This window comes from Orbilia oligospora (assembly GCF_000225545.1).
Source record: "Orbilia oligospora ATCC 24927 unplaced genomic scaffold scaffold00043, whole genome shotgun sequence".
Taxonomy (NCBI): Eukaryota; Fungi; Ascomycota; class Orbiliomycetes; order Orbiliales; family Orbiliaceae; genus Orbilia; species Orbilia oligospora.
Genome location: NW_011645600.1, coordinates 1512020 through 1528130, shown reverse-complemented (window position 1 = coordinate 1528130; position 16111 = coordinate 1512020). Strand labels below are relative to the sequence as shown.

Below are 16111 nucleotides of genomic sequence, written 5' to 3'. Positions count from 1 at the left end.
CGTTGCAAAGAGTTCCCTAAATATGATTAGAAGATGACGAAGGGGCCACCCGAAGGAAAGTTGGTGTAATGTTGAAGGCCCAGCTGGTTGGGCTGGCTGAACCGAAATTAAACTACCACCACCAGAAGTGGGTCGGTTGCTTGCAAACTGTGCAGCCATGATCATTCGTAATGAGACCCTTTTTCACCGGCCCCAGGCACCTAGGTTCACTCTGCGGGTGGCACCCACACAGTGGATATCAACAAGGAATATCATAATTAATGGCCAACTTGAGGAACGGTACAGTCGGTACGATGTCACCGAAAGTCGAACCCAGACAGCTGTACAGATTGCAGACGCTGATGCGAACCGACACTAGTGTTCGAAATGTGACCTATTCGATATATTCGGTTCCCTGAATGCAATGTGAACTTCCTCTTGTAAGTACTTACATATACATACACAAGCAAGAAAGTAATTAATTACCTACTTACCCGACCCAGCCTCGAGTCGAACCCAGGCGCTCGAGGAATAGAAACATTTGTTGTTTTTGCGAGCGCGATGCAATTGCTAGCTTGCAAGTTCGAAGCTCGACGTCGTTGGGCAGCTGCGGGTTTTGGCGCTGTGGTTTCAACACGTTCAACTTTCCCAGTAAAATCGTTTAATGGAGACAAAATTTGATGATCGTTGAGCATTCCCCCCCCGGCCGCATTATAATTAGCGACTGCAGCATAAGACGAGACAAGCCCGATGCAGATGGAAGAGAGTACTTACGCAGCACAAGTATCGATATTTGCATTCCGGCATATTTCCGGCTGGTTGTACAGCAGGGCCAAAGCTGAATTCGAAGCCAATATTAATAATTCGGTTCTCGCCAGGGTATATAAAACCCGTCATAAGTCATCATGATATCGAGTCGACATATCGGTTACAGTTTCAGTCCCAAAAGATAACATTTGTGAATATTCGAGGGATCCGTCCGAGATGAGCTGCAGCGCTGCAGCTGGGGTTCCCTGACGGGTCCAGAGGGGCTCTTTCCGTTTTGCACTATTCTGAGTAACTCGCACTCTTCATCTGATCATGGTTCATGATTCACGGCGTTCATGAACCTAGCTTCTCCTGATAATCTCCTAAATCAACTGATACGATGAGAGATCGATCGATCGGCTTGGGGGGGTTGACCTGCCTCTGGTCGTTTTGCAATTGCTGCGTACATCTCCAGGCCAGTGTTGATATCACCATCGATCGATATCACCATCGATCGATATCAGCATCAACATCAACTTATATAAAGTCCGGTACAGCGAATTCGAATCTTCTTCCAGCTCCCTTTCTCTATAACTATATCTACCCCCACTATATTATTCATAGCCTCTAAGCCATATTGAAAACTTGGACAATATCTAATTATCTCGATATATACTCGGGCTAATTAACTACAATCAACCGAGCCAGGCCACCTTATATATCCTGCCTGGAGGTCCTATAAACAAAGAACGTATAGCTATATAATACGTATCTCGGTATTTTTATCAGACTCGACGAGATGCCAAGTGTGCAGGCTCAACCCACAAACCAGGAGGCTGCTCCAATTGCAAATCCTCCTTCAAGTTCCGCCAACGGCCGCCCCGTCGCTGGCGTCGGAACTGTAAGCCATATTCTTGATTCGATTCCTTTATTGTTTGGCTCTTGATTTCAATCTTACTGCTCTCCATCGCTATACATTTCTATCGTTTACTCATTACATACTTTGTTGATTAGGATGGTACCGTCACCTCGAATCATGGATTTCAGCTCTGTTACCGGGTTTTTTCGACCACAGCGGTTAAAGCTCCATCCCAAACCGTGCCGCTTACTGAGGAGCACCTGAAGCAAGTCCCCGAGGAACACAATTATGCAATCAATAGATGGCTCTCCGAGTAATCTATCATTATCGTAATAATGCTTCTTGCGGTTTGGATTTCTTGAACGGGTTATGAGAGGGCGTCAAGGAAAATATTCTTCGATGTAGTTTTTATCCTAGGTTCTTGCTTATGTCTGTCTTTAGTTTGGGGATATCGGATGGCCTGTTATATCACATTATCATTCAGCGGGTGTTTGCTGTTATCTGTTATCGATATCGTGTATGAGATACCACAATTCAGCGGGAGGGGCGGGGACGGGAGGGGCGTATGGGCACGTTCTTTTTTCATATTGTACGATGCTTGGATCGCATATCGAGAACGACTCGACAATAATAATTTTTTTTTTTTTTTTAAACTTCACCGAAAGTTTCGCAGCTCCAAGAGACCTTCAGTTACACTACGACTGGTGACTATAGGTACATACACTAAAACTCCACCCCTCCCCGTGATATAGAAAACGTGTGAGGAAAAATAACAATAAACCAATGTAAAAAATTTCGCCGAAACACCATATTTCCTATTTTCAATCATCGCTCGTGAACAAGGTGTGGATTGGATACCACCTTGGCACTTGGAGGACCCTAAAATTATGCTGTCCGCTGTCCGCTGTCCGCTGGACTTGCGAACGAGGCTGGACTTATGCCAGATAAAAGTAAAACGGATGGATTATTGGGACATGAACAAGCTCATTAGTCGTGAATAAATTAATACTCTACCATCTCCTCCTCCTCCTCGCCCCCCGGCCGTACACTTGGAACAGGTGACGGTTCTTTGTTTGGAGCCCCCAGATCCTTTGAATGTCTTCGTGAACTCTGATATTGATTGCTGGGAACTGCTGGAATGTCTTCCTGCATTGTTACATCTTCTTTATTTAACTCCTCGTCTGATTTCTCTCGTTTTTGGTCGCGAATGGTGGTGGGTGATACGGGCTGGGCTGTAGATACGTCCATCAAGTGCCCGGAGTTGGGTGGGGTCGGCGAGGGTCTGTTTCTTGCTGCCATTTCTTTTTGTTTTTCGATTACAAGTTCCTGCGACCGGAGAAGTTTCCAGGGACGGTAATACTATTGAAGATGTTAGAGTAAAGGTCACATACCATATTTAGGGGGTCTCTCTCTCGTACAATCTTAGACTTTGATTTTGTAGCCAAAAAGTTCGCCATGTGGCTTTCATTCCTTCGCCGGATTTGAGCCTGTGCGATAACCAAGCACTGTAAGCTACCACGTACACTGCAAAAACCGAACGTTGGGGCGGCGCCCTTACAGCATGGTTAGCAAATACTTTCTTCTCCTCCTCTTTTAACTCCCTATTCCTCTTTAAATCAGCCTTATCTTCTTCCTCCTGCACTCTCATCTTCTCCTGCATCTTCGCATCGACTTCTTGTCGCTTTCTAGTTCGAGAATCCTGCGACACTCGACCGAGGTTGCCGAGGAAGGAGCCGAACAGGCGTTGACTGCGGGATTTCTCATCTTGACCAGAACCTGGAGCTAGACGGGTACGCTTTGGGTTTACGAAGTCCGTAGGGGTATCATCGGATGATTCACGGCGTTTGAGGCGGGAGGAAGGAGGTGGTGAGGGTTGTGTCGCGTTCGGAGGGATGACGATGGCAGACGCGATTCTAGCGCGGATGTTAGTACATGATTCCATACAATCGCGCCGACAGAGCTCATCGGTTATGGAAAAACCTACATCGGGGTATCGGTCGACATTGTTTTCGAACTTCATATGAAAGGTTCCTTCTCTTCCCCTCTCTTCTCTTCCCTTATTTTTTTTTCTTTTTCCTTTTTTCGAGGCGAATTTCGAGAATGATGATTAAGATGAAGTGAGGTTGGGATGGGTTTGGGTCGTCCCGAATGTGTGGTTCTGCTAAGCTAAGGAAGACTAGGAACTCCCGCAGCTAACCTTCTTCTCCATAGCCACTCCACAAGTCAACCACCATCCACCACTCACCATCACCACGAATATCGTCTAGGTACGGCTTAACCATTAAATATACTCCCAAGGAGATACTGCAAAGGGATCAAGGGGTTGGATCGCGCTACGATGGAGAACCCAACATATACCGCACCGTCGCAATCGGCTGCCGGAATATCTAGTTAGTCAGACAAGCAGGCAAACGGCTTGTTTGCGTTCCAGTTGATATTTTTATCTTGCTAACAGATTTCTCTTTCACAGAGCTGAACGGGTACCAAAACACCTTGATCCTGAAATTTCAGAATATCATTGAGCTTGCTACGGTATGGATCTCTTTATTATTTATTGTAGTACATCTGAGACTCTGACTTGCAACAGGAGGATACCGCCGATTTAACTATGGCTGCGACCCAAACACACCAAATCCAAGTTCATACTGCTGCTATGGTTCGTAGCTTTCGTGCATTTTCTTCTGAATTTCCAATCCTTTGGTTTTCATATCTATATCTAGGACCTTTATACTTTACCAGATATGGTATCATGTCGTACTAACATACTTTACTCTCTTTCGCTCAGATCAAGACAGTCGAGGATCTATTAACTCTCACCAGAGCTCTCAAGGAAGCTTGGTTATTCGGTCAAATGGGCGAAGACGTCGCTGACCAGAATGGGGAGAGCTCCACCGGAGTTTCTACAAATGGCAACGAACAAATTGACGAAGATGCAAAATTCGTGGTTGAATGGCTGAGGACGAAGCTTCGCGAAGGAAACGTGACAGACGACATAGGAGATGGCGGTGATGGGAAGTGAGGCGATGTAGAAGTCTGACAAGATGGAAGCTTAAATGGGGGACGGAGCCAGAACCCTACTCTTTGGAATAACGTTTGCCACTTCGTAGGGTCTTGCTGGCAGGCCATCCTTTGCTTTTGGTCCCGAAGTTAGTGGCTTTAGCCTCTTCGACGAGCCGGTCAACCATTCTGCGATATTTTTTGCCCTTGTTTGATTTCTTGACCCCTTTGGATGTGCTGGTGGTCGGCTTTGGTAGTGTAGTCGTACTCTTGGACGTCGCCTTAGGCTTCGACCCTTTACCCTTTGGCTTCGGTTTCGGTTTCTCCTCCTCCTCTTCCTCCTCTTCTTCTCCCTCCTCTTCTATTTCCTCTGAACCTTCTTCTTTTTCTTTGGACTCAACGGTCCCGGTTTCATCAACCTCTGTTTCTTCGGAGTCACCCTTCTTCTTCCTCTTCGACTTCCTTACCTCAGACTCATCGACTTCGTCGGGCTTTCGCTTAGACTCTTGGGTCGTTCTAGCCTCGGAATGTTCTTTGTCTGTAGGAATCAAATTTCTGAGTGTCTGTTTGGAATGAACGGCAATTTTATCTGGATAAATCTTACCAGCTTTAGCGAGGTCTCGAGCACGACCGTAGACCCCATCGAGTTTTGCTGTCTTCGGTTTTGATTTTGACTTAACAGACTTCTCAGTAACAACTTTTTCTACTTCGTCGTCGTCCGTTTCCTCCTCCTCCTCCTCTTCTTCTTCAGCAGCAGCTTCTTCAGCTTCCTCATTCCCTGTTGTTCTGATGCCTCTGCCGTTTCTCTTGAAGGCTACTCTAGATGTGCCGGCATAAGCCTTGGGTACAGTTTTCGTATTGGGCCTCGACTTGGCTCTCGAGTTTTTAGACTTCTCTTCCACGTTCCCCTCTTCCTCTTCCTCCTCCCCCCCCCCTCCTCCTCCTCCTCTTCTTCTTCTTCTTCTACATCTTCGGTATCTTCTTTAGTTTCACTTCGCTCATGCTCTTTGTTGACAGTGGTTTCTTCATCACTATCTCCTGCAACTCCTGAAGTAGATTTAAGGGCCCTAATTCTTGTAGAGGAACGGGTGGCAGTCTTTGGTGTTTTCGGCAGAGTCTCTACTGGAGTCTTCGCTGAGGTCTTGGATGGAGTTTTTGCAGGTGGTTTGGGCGTTTTACCCCGGGGTTTAGATGGAGTCTTGTTATTGACTTTGGCTGCCATGTTTGCTTGTGATCACGAGTACTTTTGGTATTCCACCAGGAGGAAATGGGGTTTAAGAATCTTAGAGGCCTTTGGTTTTGTATCAAATATATATGAAGGTATATGTTACGACGAGAAGAGAGGAAGAGAGAGAGAGAGTAAAAGAGTTCTCCGAGAATAATATAGGGAAAGAGGTGGATGAATCGAATTAAGTAACAAAAGGAACAAAAGTGGGAGGGAATCATATACTTTTATCGATCGTGCGCTATTATAACTACCTACATGCAAGTAGAACCCCCTTCAGCGGGTGCAACATTTTAGCGAGCAGGCGCGCGCATCTTTGAACCTTTGAAACAAAGATATTTCGCCTCCAAACCTTGGGGATGGCATGGAATGTAGGTATTCTGATGTATATAGCGCAGAAGCAAAGAGCTAGTGGGCAAGCGCATGGCATCCTTGCGGGAGAAGCGTATACATGCATAATATAAGTCCATACGTTACAGCACTTAATCGTTTTGGAATATATGACACGAGGAGGTCAACCAGCTTATCTATTTGAGTACATAGATTTATTTAAAAATAAGCATGGAAAAATTATTATTTACTCTCGACGAAGGATTTGAATGAATACTCGGGAATCGATATTGCAATAACCAATATCTGTCTCGGTTGATCAAATATGAAGGTTGCAAGCCGAAAGCTATCACAACGAGGCCAGTTCAGTGCCATGGCTTTTAATTTTACTAGCCTCATGGCGCTTTCACAACACCAAAAGCTAAGGACAAAACGAAATGCAACATGTTGTAAAAACAATGCAATGTTGACAACATGAACTTCATTCAGGGTGCTAATAAGGGTATATATACTAAGTAAGTACCTAAGTATGTATGTACAAATTTTGGATAAATGTGTGATTATTTACAATCTGAAGCGACCAAGCCAGGTACTTGGGTGCTGTGTGTTTACCACCACGAGGCAAGGAGGTCGGCAACCCTCTTACCCATATAGTCCTGGATGATAACTGCCGGATGGAAGTTATTAGACCAAGCATAGGTAAGGTCGTTTCCGTATAGAGTGACATCGGGGTTCATTCCAAAGGTAGCTGGGTTATTCAAGACGGTGTTGTAATCAGCGTATGAGTCGTAGAACCAGAATGTAGTCTAAAAAAAGCAAACGTGCAGAGTTTATGTCAGCTGTATCCCTTGGAAAGTAAAGTTTGGGGGGGCAACGGTGAGAATTATTTCTTACCCCAGAGTGTGTAGCCTTGAAGTTGGTAATATAAGTCTGCAACTTGGTGCTCCACAGCGCAAGTGCTGCTTTAAGTCCATCTCTTGCGGCTTGGGTATCTGCCAACATCATTGGAGTCCTCTCAATAGCAGGGATGTTGGAAATCAAGAATTGTCTACCACCGGAGTTGTACATCTTCTCGACAAGTGCGAATTCAGCGGTCAACAAGGTATCAACGAAAGTAAGCCAATCGGGCTTCCACCACGAGTTGGCAATATCGTTGATACCAATGAATACAGAAAATAGTGTGTTCGACGAGCTCCATGGAGCGCTAGCGGGTTTGTTGGCATAGTAGGTGAGGAATTGGTTGGTTTGGTCGGTGAGCGAGAGGACATTGCTAGCGTATGGTTGAACGAGGTTGGCATCGATGGTGGCACCACCGTAGGCGAGGTTATAGGTAAGAACCAAGGAGCGGTTGTATTTAACAGTAGCAACATCGATCCAATTTGGACCATTTGCAGAAGTCCAACCTGGATAAGGGGGGTTTCCAAGTGGGTTTCCAATTGCTGGTTGAACACCATTGGGGTCAAATCCGGTTTGGGTGTAGGAGTCACCACTTGTATCTTGTTAGTTTTAAGATATTCGAAGATGGCACCGTAGCAGGGATCTTGTATATGCAACTTACAAACTAAACCAGTACTTAATTCCAGGAGTACCAGTCGATGTTGCGGTGGCGCTCGAGGATGTAGTGGTTCTGGTTGAGGTCGTGGTTGACTTCGTAGTCGTCGAACTTGTCCTCACAGACGAAGAGGACGACGACGAAGTTCGTACCGACGATGTGGTAGTCGTGGTAGTAGTTGTCTTGATTGTCGTGGCGGGGGTAGTGCTTGCACGAGTGGTGGTGGTCGTCGTTCCCACCTGATCGCTGGGGATACATTGCCAGTAGTACTACAATTCTTATAAGCCTAATATCCCATCTATATTTTTATTTGAAGCAATTGATTCTTACATCGTTAAGATACTTGCAGCTGTAACCGGAGACACAAGTCGTCGGACCTGTGTATTGCACACCACCACATTGTTGCCATGCTCCGCTCTGAGCAGAGACGGTTGAGGCGGTGAGCCCAAGGGCGATAGCCGCAAGAGTATTTCTCTTCATTGTCGAATATCACAACTGATGCTGTTCTAGCGCAAGGTCTTGATTGAATCCAGGATATTGATCTTTTCGGCCAACCGGTGGTATGGAACCTGGGCCCTTTTGCTCTTAAATAACTAAACTAGGTGGCTAGAGGTCTCTAATATTCGTCACAACAGATCCGGTCCCCTTTGAAGTATTCCCGCTCGGATTGATATCCGACCAGGCCATGAGATCCTCAGCGCCATAGAAAATCTGAAGGCTTAAACCGTCCCACCTGTTAAGCAATTATGTATGCATACAGACAAAGTTATCAAGAACGCGAGCGGAACCACTGCTTCCATCTCTCTTTTTGGGAAATTTGGAGCTATACGCACCGGAGACAGTGAGCAAGTTTTATATTAAGACCCGATTACCCACATTTGGAACCCAATGCATTGACAAAAAGCATGCCCACGATCTGGATCTGGTAGTCCTAGTGCAGCTATCCAGTGGAGACGATTGGAAACGAGGGCCTGCAAGGGCCACTTTGTGGTCAATGGCATGGGTGGCGTTGTGGTATTTTGCGGGCCGTGGCGCCGTTGAACCTGAAACCATGGTCTCGATTAGTCCGGTACGCTGCATGGAAGCTCAGGAACCACGTTTTCCCATGCAAAACTCGGACTCAAGATCTCCGGTTTTGTGGAATTAGGTTTTTTCTTTATATTTTTTTTTTAGATCGGATATGCATGCGGACATTGTCGGATTATTCGGATTGGTAAGTATACGTGTTACCGGGCAGCTATCGCGTCTTAATTAGAGGTTGGAAGCCCGGCCGGGTGAATTACCTACTCGGTAATGGCATACAGGCACAGTTATGGTCTTGAAATTTGATGTCGAATTCAAAAAATATTATTTGATTAAATAGCTTATTAACTATTACAGTACATATATGCAATCCACCGGATGAGCGGAAGTTGGTCATTCCAGCCAGTTACAAAGCTAGTATTCCCTTTGTGTATATAGATCCAAACATCTCCAAAATGCAATGGATGCCCGTAAAACAAAAAAGGAAAAAAGGAAAGAGAAGGAAAAGAAAAAAATTGGCTCGTCCAACTTAACTATAAAGTGTTTCGTATGCACCAAAGCGAACCCGGGCACTTTTAACGAAAATTAAGAATCAACGTCATGTAAGTAACAGTGGATAACGTTGTCTCATAAACCAAACCATGTGAACCACCCAACCACTGAACGTCAACGTTACACATATTCCAAATCTAAAATTGTACATGAATCGAATCGCCCTAACCAAGCTAAGCCAAATAGTTATAATAATAAACAGTACTAGTGCTACCGTAGACCTTTTAAAATATATAATTAGGTCGTTTGTTTCTTACTTCTCAATCGTGATCTTCGACTCTAACCACCGTAGAAATCGCACACTCTGCATATCCACTCCTCTCCAGAAAACATCCGCCCACCAGACCGTCACCGGAAAAGTAATAAAGAAAAACCCAATAACCACGATCATAGAGTGGGTTTGATCGTGTCCAGATATCAAATCCCACTGCCCAGACTTATCATTCCACCGAACTATCCCCGTCAATCTGGATCCCGTCAATACGATCCAATACCCGAGAGACCGGTGAACGTGCCCATGCATAACATATAGAGCAAACGAGATCTTCCCAAAATATTGCACGGGACGGTTAGACAGTATCAACCTCTGAGCACGGGGCATATACAACAATGCCCAAGAAATCAATATGGCCCCAATACTCTGCCAAAAGTCGTGGGATTTATCGTAGCGGGCGTTCACACCGCCTATCGGGTATTTAGACGGCGTCCAAGGGAAAAGGAATTGGTACCCCGTCGAAGTCGATTTTTGACCGGCTTCCATCTTACGTGGATAACTGGCGAGGTATAGACCCGCCGTAACCATAAACGTAAGTAGAGACGTTCGAAGAATGCCCTTAAGCCGCAGGAAGCGTTCCGGTATCTCCTTTGTAGAGGCAGGAATAGGAGAAGAGACGGCGATGACCCTGTCGCTATGTAGTTCACCGAGGAAGTAGCCGAATGCAAAAAGCGACAGTCCCCATGCATTGTTATAAAGTGTATAGGCGCATAGGATCGGGAGACAGAAAACACGTAGCCATCGTTGTAGCGTGCAGCCACCCACTACAATGATAAAAAGTTGAAGTGAACATCGGAATTCAATGGGAATAGTCCAGAGGTGAACCTGGGCGTATCGGCATTATTAGCTGTCGAACTGTCTCGTATATGTCACGATAGCTAGAAAGCTGGCGATTCTGATATATATATATATCAAAGGGGGTATTCTTAGCTCACATCGGTATTGTAACTTTCATCGCTAGCACCGAGGAAAGTAACCTTAAAAGCAAATGCATAAAAATCCCAGAAGGTATATACTAGTTGACCCCATAGACTACCCTTCATAGGAGGCCGTCTTTCAATAGTTCCTGTGATCCATGTGGGATGAGTGTCCGCGGGGTAAATCTCAAACAACCCTGCGGATACCATCAACCAACATAGAAGATAACCACCGGCACATGGGATAAACAATCGCAAGAAGCGCTTCCATATTGACGATGAAAGATTGTGTAGGAGCGCTGGGCTGTCGAGTGTGTTTTTCCTTGGGACTCTAGTGATCCGAACGGCTTTTACGGTTAAAGCGAATCCCGAAATAATATAAAATATCTTGACCATTGGCGGTCCGTGATGAATGAGCTTGATGATGGGCAACTGAAGCCAGCCAGTCTGCCCTTTTCCGTCATATGGGTATTCTAGGTTCTTGGAGAACCCATAGGCGTAGTGGTGAATAACAACAGCAACACAAGCGACCCCACGAAGACCATCTAGCCATGCTGTCGGCGAAATTGTGGCCTTGGTGATCGTACCAGCGTACCACGAGGAAATGAAACTTGGGATGAGAAAAATAATGAAATCGGCGAGTTTTTGGCGTGCTAAATGTAAGACATCGTACCCTCTAGGTATAGATCCCGAGCCAGTCAGACAACCAAAGCTAAAGGTCCCTGCTCCGTACGACCGTTTTCTTCCACGGTCGGGCGAACTCCCCAGGCCGCTAGAAGTTCTATTCGATCTTGCTATCAGTGTTTCTTCTGAATGTCTTCGACCTCTACCTCCGCTTCCTGCGTCTAGAATCTCCAGATCCCAATCAGCCGTAGGGGCCTCAGTGTAAACATCAGATGTTGGCATCTCGTGGCCTCCGCCCTAAGCGAAACTTAAGCTTTCAATTTCCTGTATCTCTCCGCCGCGGTAAGGTCTCGGCGACCCCCCCAAGAAATCTTGTACGACACACGAAGGATCCACGAGAATAGTATCGTGCGAGTAAAACGTTTCCTCGAATCCAGGTAACTTTCGTTTGGTCCAGGGGGGTAAAGGTAAGTAGTCGTAGGCGTAAATGAATCTAAAGATCGAACCGCAAACCCGATACTAAGTAGTTAAATTTTTAAAGAACGAAAATCTGGAGACTATTCTCACTCGAAAATGTCTTAAGGAGAACCACTGTTTTCATGAGAAAGTATATTTTGCCGCTCGGGATTCCAGGGGCTGAGCTGCTACTGTATAAGTTCGCCAAGGCGATTTTTTCTGACACCATTCGCCGTGTATCGTATCTGCGAACAACATATGATCCCGCCGTTAAATGATCTGTTTGGTAATAATATGCAGGTCTCGGCTCGAAAATCCATGTAAGTCGAGCACAGCCGCTTTGATAGTGCGAACGAACTACTCCAATTGGGAAATCATACAGGGCTCTATTTTCTATAACATGGGCCAACAAAGCTTAAAATTGCGTCCTCTGCACATCGTAACGGTTTCTAACAAGCCTGCCTACCTATTGCGTAGTACAAGCCAGACCAGCCTACGCGTTACGGCCTTAAATACCCAGCCAGAAAATGGTAATCCAATAGAAAGCACAACAGAGCTGAATAGACGAGTTACTCGATATTCAAGCCCGCTGCAGAAGCTAGACAGGCTAGCGGGTACGGGCAGTTTGTTTTTGTTGAGCCTGGCGGGTGAATTTCATTCCATCTGTAACAGGGGCTTTCTCGCTTAATCCTTATCTTGGGTTATCGTAAATTAAATAATAGTCTTCGTGAAGCCATAGTCTACCATTATCTTGGATTGAGATTGGTATTTTTCCTTTCTACGCATTTACCCTTTTCAAAGCGTTCTCAAACCTATATTACAATAAATTCTTCTAAGTCTACAAACTATAGTAAAAACCTATATATTAATACTATTTCAGAAAAAGCCGAGTTATTAGCCCAATGGTCAATCTTAGCATGCCAGCAATGCGGTCTCATCGCTGTATAAAATATACATCAGTTGTGTATATATAGCAGCAAGGTTCTGTATTTAGAGTATTGTGCCACAGTTGACTCCTTCCAGGTGTAGGTGGTAATTCGTATTCCTAGGGCGCTAGGACACCTACTTTTTTGTATCCAAACCCAGGCGCGCCCTGTGACCTGATCTTGCAGATTTAAAATTGGCACCCGTCAAATGTCAACGCAGTGTGGTATTGTTTTGGTAACACAAAGATCGTAAGAACCATACTTCTTATGGAAAAGGGTACGGGAACTTATCCTAAATAGGAAATACAACTGTACCAGATCCGGTTAGTTCTGTATAGTTGCCCAACATCTGACTGAGACACCTGGACATGTGCTACTTCGCTTTTGACGCAAGGAGACAAGGCCGGATAATGAATATAAAGCGACTAAAAATCCACTATAGGACGAAATTCGATGTCATCGGTCGGTACCGGTCTCGTTCCTAGCACGTTTTTTTTAGTTCGGCGCCCCGATATATATATAATATGTGGAACTGATTGATTATCTCAATCAGAGAAATACGAAAGGTCTATGCGGCTAAGCCGTCGAAACACCCCACGGAATCAGGAAAAACATACCTAGTATTCAAAGATCATTCACTAATTAGGTTTGCTTCGGGTGCAAAATAATTAAAAGGCAGAATGATGATAGTATTGTATCTAAGCTAAGCTAAACTACCATAAGATAATTGTCTCTGCCTTCCAAATTACTACCACCACCACCACCACCACCACCACCACCACCACCACCACTGCTTGCCCTATTATTCAATTCCCACTAGGTCAAAGACCTACAGTAGATGACCCATAAAGTACCTACGAGCCAAGTTCTATTTGCAAAAGGGAACTGAAAAAGGCACACCACTCCCATCGCCTCACATTCTATTCTACCAACTGTACGAATAGATGTAGCTTCTCCACATCCTTGCCACCCTTCCTCACCACCTTAAAATACTATGATATACCCCACATATCGGTTTCAGACAAGCTTGGTCATATGTGTGGGGTATTTTCATACTCTCGTGTATCTTGGGAAGTAGGAAGTACCACCATAAAAAAATATAAAAAGAAGAGGGGGGGATTGTTGAGGAAGAGATGTTTTATGTCTCTTTGGTTATTCTGGATCGTTTATCCCTCCTTGAACTATTGGCTCGACACCGATCCATAAGGAAAACAGAGGCTCGGGGAATTGAGGGGAAAGGAAAGAACAGACTAACGCAGGGATATGATTGTGAGGTTATGAAATAAGGAAACTCGTTGAAGGATTCTTCCCAGGTAAAGCAAAATACGACAAATATAGAAACGGGGACAGGAAAACGGCAGGATTCAATGAGAACACTATTCAAAGTTAGAAACGCCGTTTGCGTGATTGCCAAAACAAAAAAAAAGTATGACAGTAGAATATCAAAAGATTCCGGGAAGAAATAGAGGGATCAAGTTTTTTTTTTGTAGACCCGAGAGAGATCAGAATATGATGCTGTGTCGCTGTGAAGGTTAGTAGTTAATGAACTTTGCCAACTGATACATGTGAATTCGCAACAAGGAGACATGACTAAGGAAGAAGGCAGAAATATGAAATACTTTTGTCAGAAGAACGCCGCTTGGAAGAAAGGAAGATGGCTAGAGGAAAGAAAGACCAGCCTCCAGGGTATTAAAGGATGTAAAAGTTGTCATGAGAGTGAATGGCTGTGGAAGCAAAGGATAGAAGAGACATCAAGGAAGGACTTAACTTTAAGAAACCGTAAAAAAACAAAGTTAACAAGAGAATTCAGGGTCGTGACATAAAGATATATGTGAATCAAAAGCTAGACTGGCGGTACTGTAAACTGGTGACCAATAACTGCAAAACGGAGCTTTTGAGAAAGAACAGAAGAGACAAAAGGTGACAGACAGACCAGGAACGAGAATAATTGCCCTGTGGTAAATATACCCTGCTTCAAGTTATCTGGTAGATCGTGCGAATTAGGCACAATCACCGGAGAAATATTAAACTTGAGGGTTGGGATGGAATCAAAACTCAAAGGAACATCGAGAGAAACCTGAAAAACAATCAAAGATAAGTATCATGGCAGCAACCTAGGATATATATACAGAGGGAGATAAAAAGCCCAAATAGTCCCAACGGGATTCGAGCAAGGTTAAAAGTAACCTTCGTTGCTATCACCGGCATTAAATGAGTAATTTGGGACCGTGTTGTTAAAGTATCCGGACCCAGCATCGCGGTCAAAAGATCCAAACCGGTCGGAGCGGGAATGTTTCTTGACCTCGCGATCACGGGTTTTTTGGCGTGCTTGTCTCTTGAGACTTTCCATTCGGTATTGCTCTTCCCAGTTTTCCTCTTCTCTTCGTCGGCGAGAAGGTACCCGAGACGGTTTTTCAACTTTGGCTTCCTTGTACGCATACTCAGAGGGAATTGTGGATGAGTAGTTAGTTTTGATCGTCGATCCACGACGGGATCGCATGGACTCTACATCGACAATTTCTGGGCTAGTAGGTGGAACGCCTTCGCAAGACTGTCTTTTAGGCTCGAAGGAACGTTTTCGGCGTAATGGCCTAGATGCCGCTGCTGCAACAACAGGTGGCTGCGGTTCTAACTCCTGGTATGCCCACCATGCCGCTTGCTCTGGTTGTTCTGTAAACGAGTAGCCAGCACTCATGATTCGTGGGACTTGAGGGTAGCTAGCTAGCTCGGTGAAAGATGATTCCTCCGTCGGTACGGAAGCAGGAGGGGCCTGTCCGAAACTCATATTTGGATACGACGATGTTGATGTCGAATCATCAAAGCTACATGTTAGTTTTGGTTCCTCGGATTTGACGATCGGAGACTGGGAATATTTTGTCCTCTCGCGTTTTGTGGGCCGCGGGGGTAAAGGAGCCTTTGGTGGTGCCTTTGTCGGTGGTCCATAAGAGCCATCAACTGTGATTCCCAATCCAGTGATACCACTCTTCATGATGTCGTTCGAAGTGCTCTCGTAGTAATAGGATTCATCCTGGCTTTCCTTTCTCTTTTTGCCTTTTCTAACCTCTATGACTTCCTCTTTCCTCTCAACCTTCCTCGACACTCTTCTCTCAACATGATCAACTACTTTCTCTTCTACTTTTACTTCCTCCCTAAACTTGCGCTTCGTGGAAGTGGAAGTGGAAGTGGAACTAGACGAGGAAGTCCGTGTCCTAACTTCCTTGATCTCTCTAACCTGTCTAAACTCCTTAACTTCTGCTTCAGGATGGAAACGGACAGACTTCTTCTGCCGCCTTGCAGCCGGCGTTGGTGTGGTATAGTATGGACTACCTCCTGATGAGTATGGGGTTGGAGGAGTCGCGGTGATCGCCGGGGTGTTCGCCAAAAATGAGTCCGCCGGGGATGAGAAGTCCGACGGGGACGACGACGATGACAGGCATGATTTCAACTGACGGGGGGTTATTGGAGGCATGTATGCGGATTCTATATCAGCCCGGTACAAGCCGAGTTAGACTTTGCCTTAAACGTATAAAACTTGGAGGTCCAGTTAGGATTTTGGAGGGGCGCGTGGCATGTTACACAGGACAGTAATATGTAAATACCACATCGCGAGATTGTTTATCGACTCGACTTACTTGGGAGATGAACGGGGT

The 16111-nt window shown here is 45.2% G+C and overlaps 7 protein-coding genes across 7 annotated transcripts; 2 read left to right on the top strand and 5 right to left on the bottom strand.

Moving 5' to 3' along the window:
* Window positions 1–1525: 1525 nt before the first annotated feature.
* Window positions 1526–1902, top strand: AOL_s00043g454 (uncharacterized protein; the record flags this gene model as incomplete). Its single annotated transcript, XM_011120940.1, has 2 exons — window positions 1526–1627; window positions 1741–1902. 2 exons carry the CDS (start codon window positions 1526–1528, stop codon window positions 1900–1902), a joined length of 264 nt encoding a protein of 87 aa, XP_011119242.1.
* Window positions 1903–2587: 685 nt separating this feature from the next.
* Window positions 2588–3589, bottom strand: AOL_s00043g453 (uncharacterized protein; the record flags this gene model as incomplete). The annotated part of the gene is made up of 4 exons (XM_011120939.1): window positions 2588–2944; window positions 3004–3072; window positions 3144–3498; window positions 3570–3589. 4 exons carry the CDS (start codon window positions 3587–3589, stop codon window positions 2588–2590), a joined length of 801 nt encoding a protein of 266 aa, XP_011119241.1.
* A 334-nt stretch (window positions 3590–3923) lies between these two features.
* Window positions 3924–4604, top strand: AOL_s00043g452 (uncharacterized protein; the record flags this gene model as incomplete). The annotated part of the gene is made up of 4 exons (XM_011120938.1): window positions 3924–3975; window positions 4056–4117; window positions 4173–4241; window positions 4371–4604. 4 exons carry the CDS (start codon window positions 3924–3926, stop codon window positions 4602–4604), a joined length of 417 nt encoding a protein of 138 aa, XP_011119240.1.
* Window positions 4605–4659: 55 nt separating this feature from the next.
* On the bottom strand, window positions 4660–5804 carry AOL_s00043g451 (uncharacterized protein; the record flags this gene model as incomplete). Its single annotated transcript, XM_011120937.1, has 2 exons — window positions 4660–5401; window positions 5485–5804. The coding sequence occupies 2 exons, from the start codon at window positions 5802–5804 to the stop codon at window positions 4660–4662; spliced, it is 1062 nt and encodes a 353-aa protein (XP_011119239.1).
* A 941-nt stretch (window positions 5805–6745) lies between these two features.
* On the bottom strand, window positions 6746–8169 carry AOL_s00043g450 (uncharacterized protein; the record flags this gene model as incomplete). The annotated part of the gene is made up of 4 exons (XM_011120936.1): window positions 6746–6943; window positions 7032–7626; window positions 7696–7958; window positions 8020–8169. 4 exons carry the CDS (start codon window positions 8167–8169, stop codon window positions 6746–6748), a joined length of 1206 nt encoding a protein of 401 aa, XP_011119238.1.
* A 1348-nt stretch (window positions 8170–9517) lies between these two features.
* On the bottom strand, window positions 9518–11361 carry AOL_s00043g449 (uncharacterized protein; the record flags this gene model as incomplete). The annotated part of the gene is made up of 2 exons (XM_011120935.1): window positions 9518–10363; window positions 10474–11361. The coding sequence occupies 2 exons, from the start codon at window positions 11359–11361 to the stop codon at window positions 9518–9520; spliced, it is 1734 nt and encodes a 577-aa protein (XP_011119237.1).
* Window positions 11362–14637: 3276 nt separating this feature from the next.
* AOL_s00043g448 (uncharacterized protein) lies at window positions 14638–15930 on the bottom strand (the record flags this gene model as incomplete). Its single annotated transcript, XM_011120934.1, has 1 exon — window positions 14638–15930. The coding sequence occupies one exon, from the start codon at window positions 15928–15930 to the stop codon at window positions 14638–14640; it is 1293 nt and encodes a 430-aa protein (XP_011119236.1).
* Window positions 15931–16111: the final 181 nt, after the last annotated feature.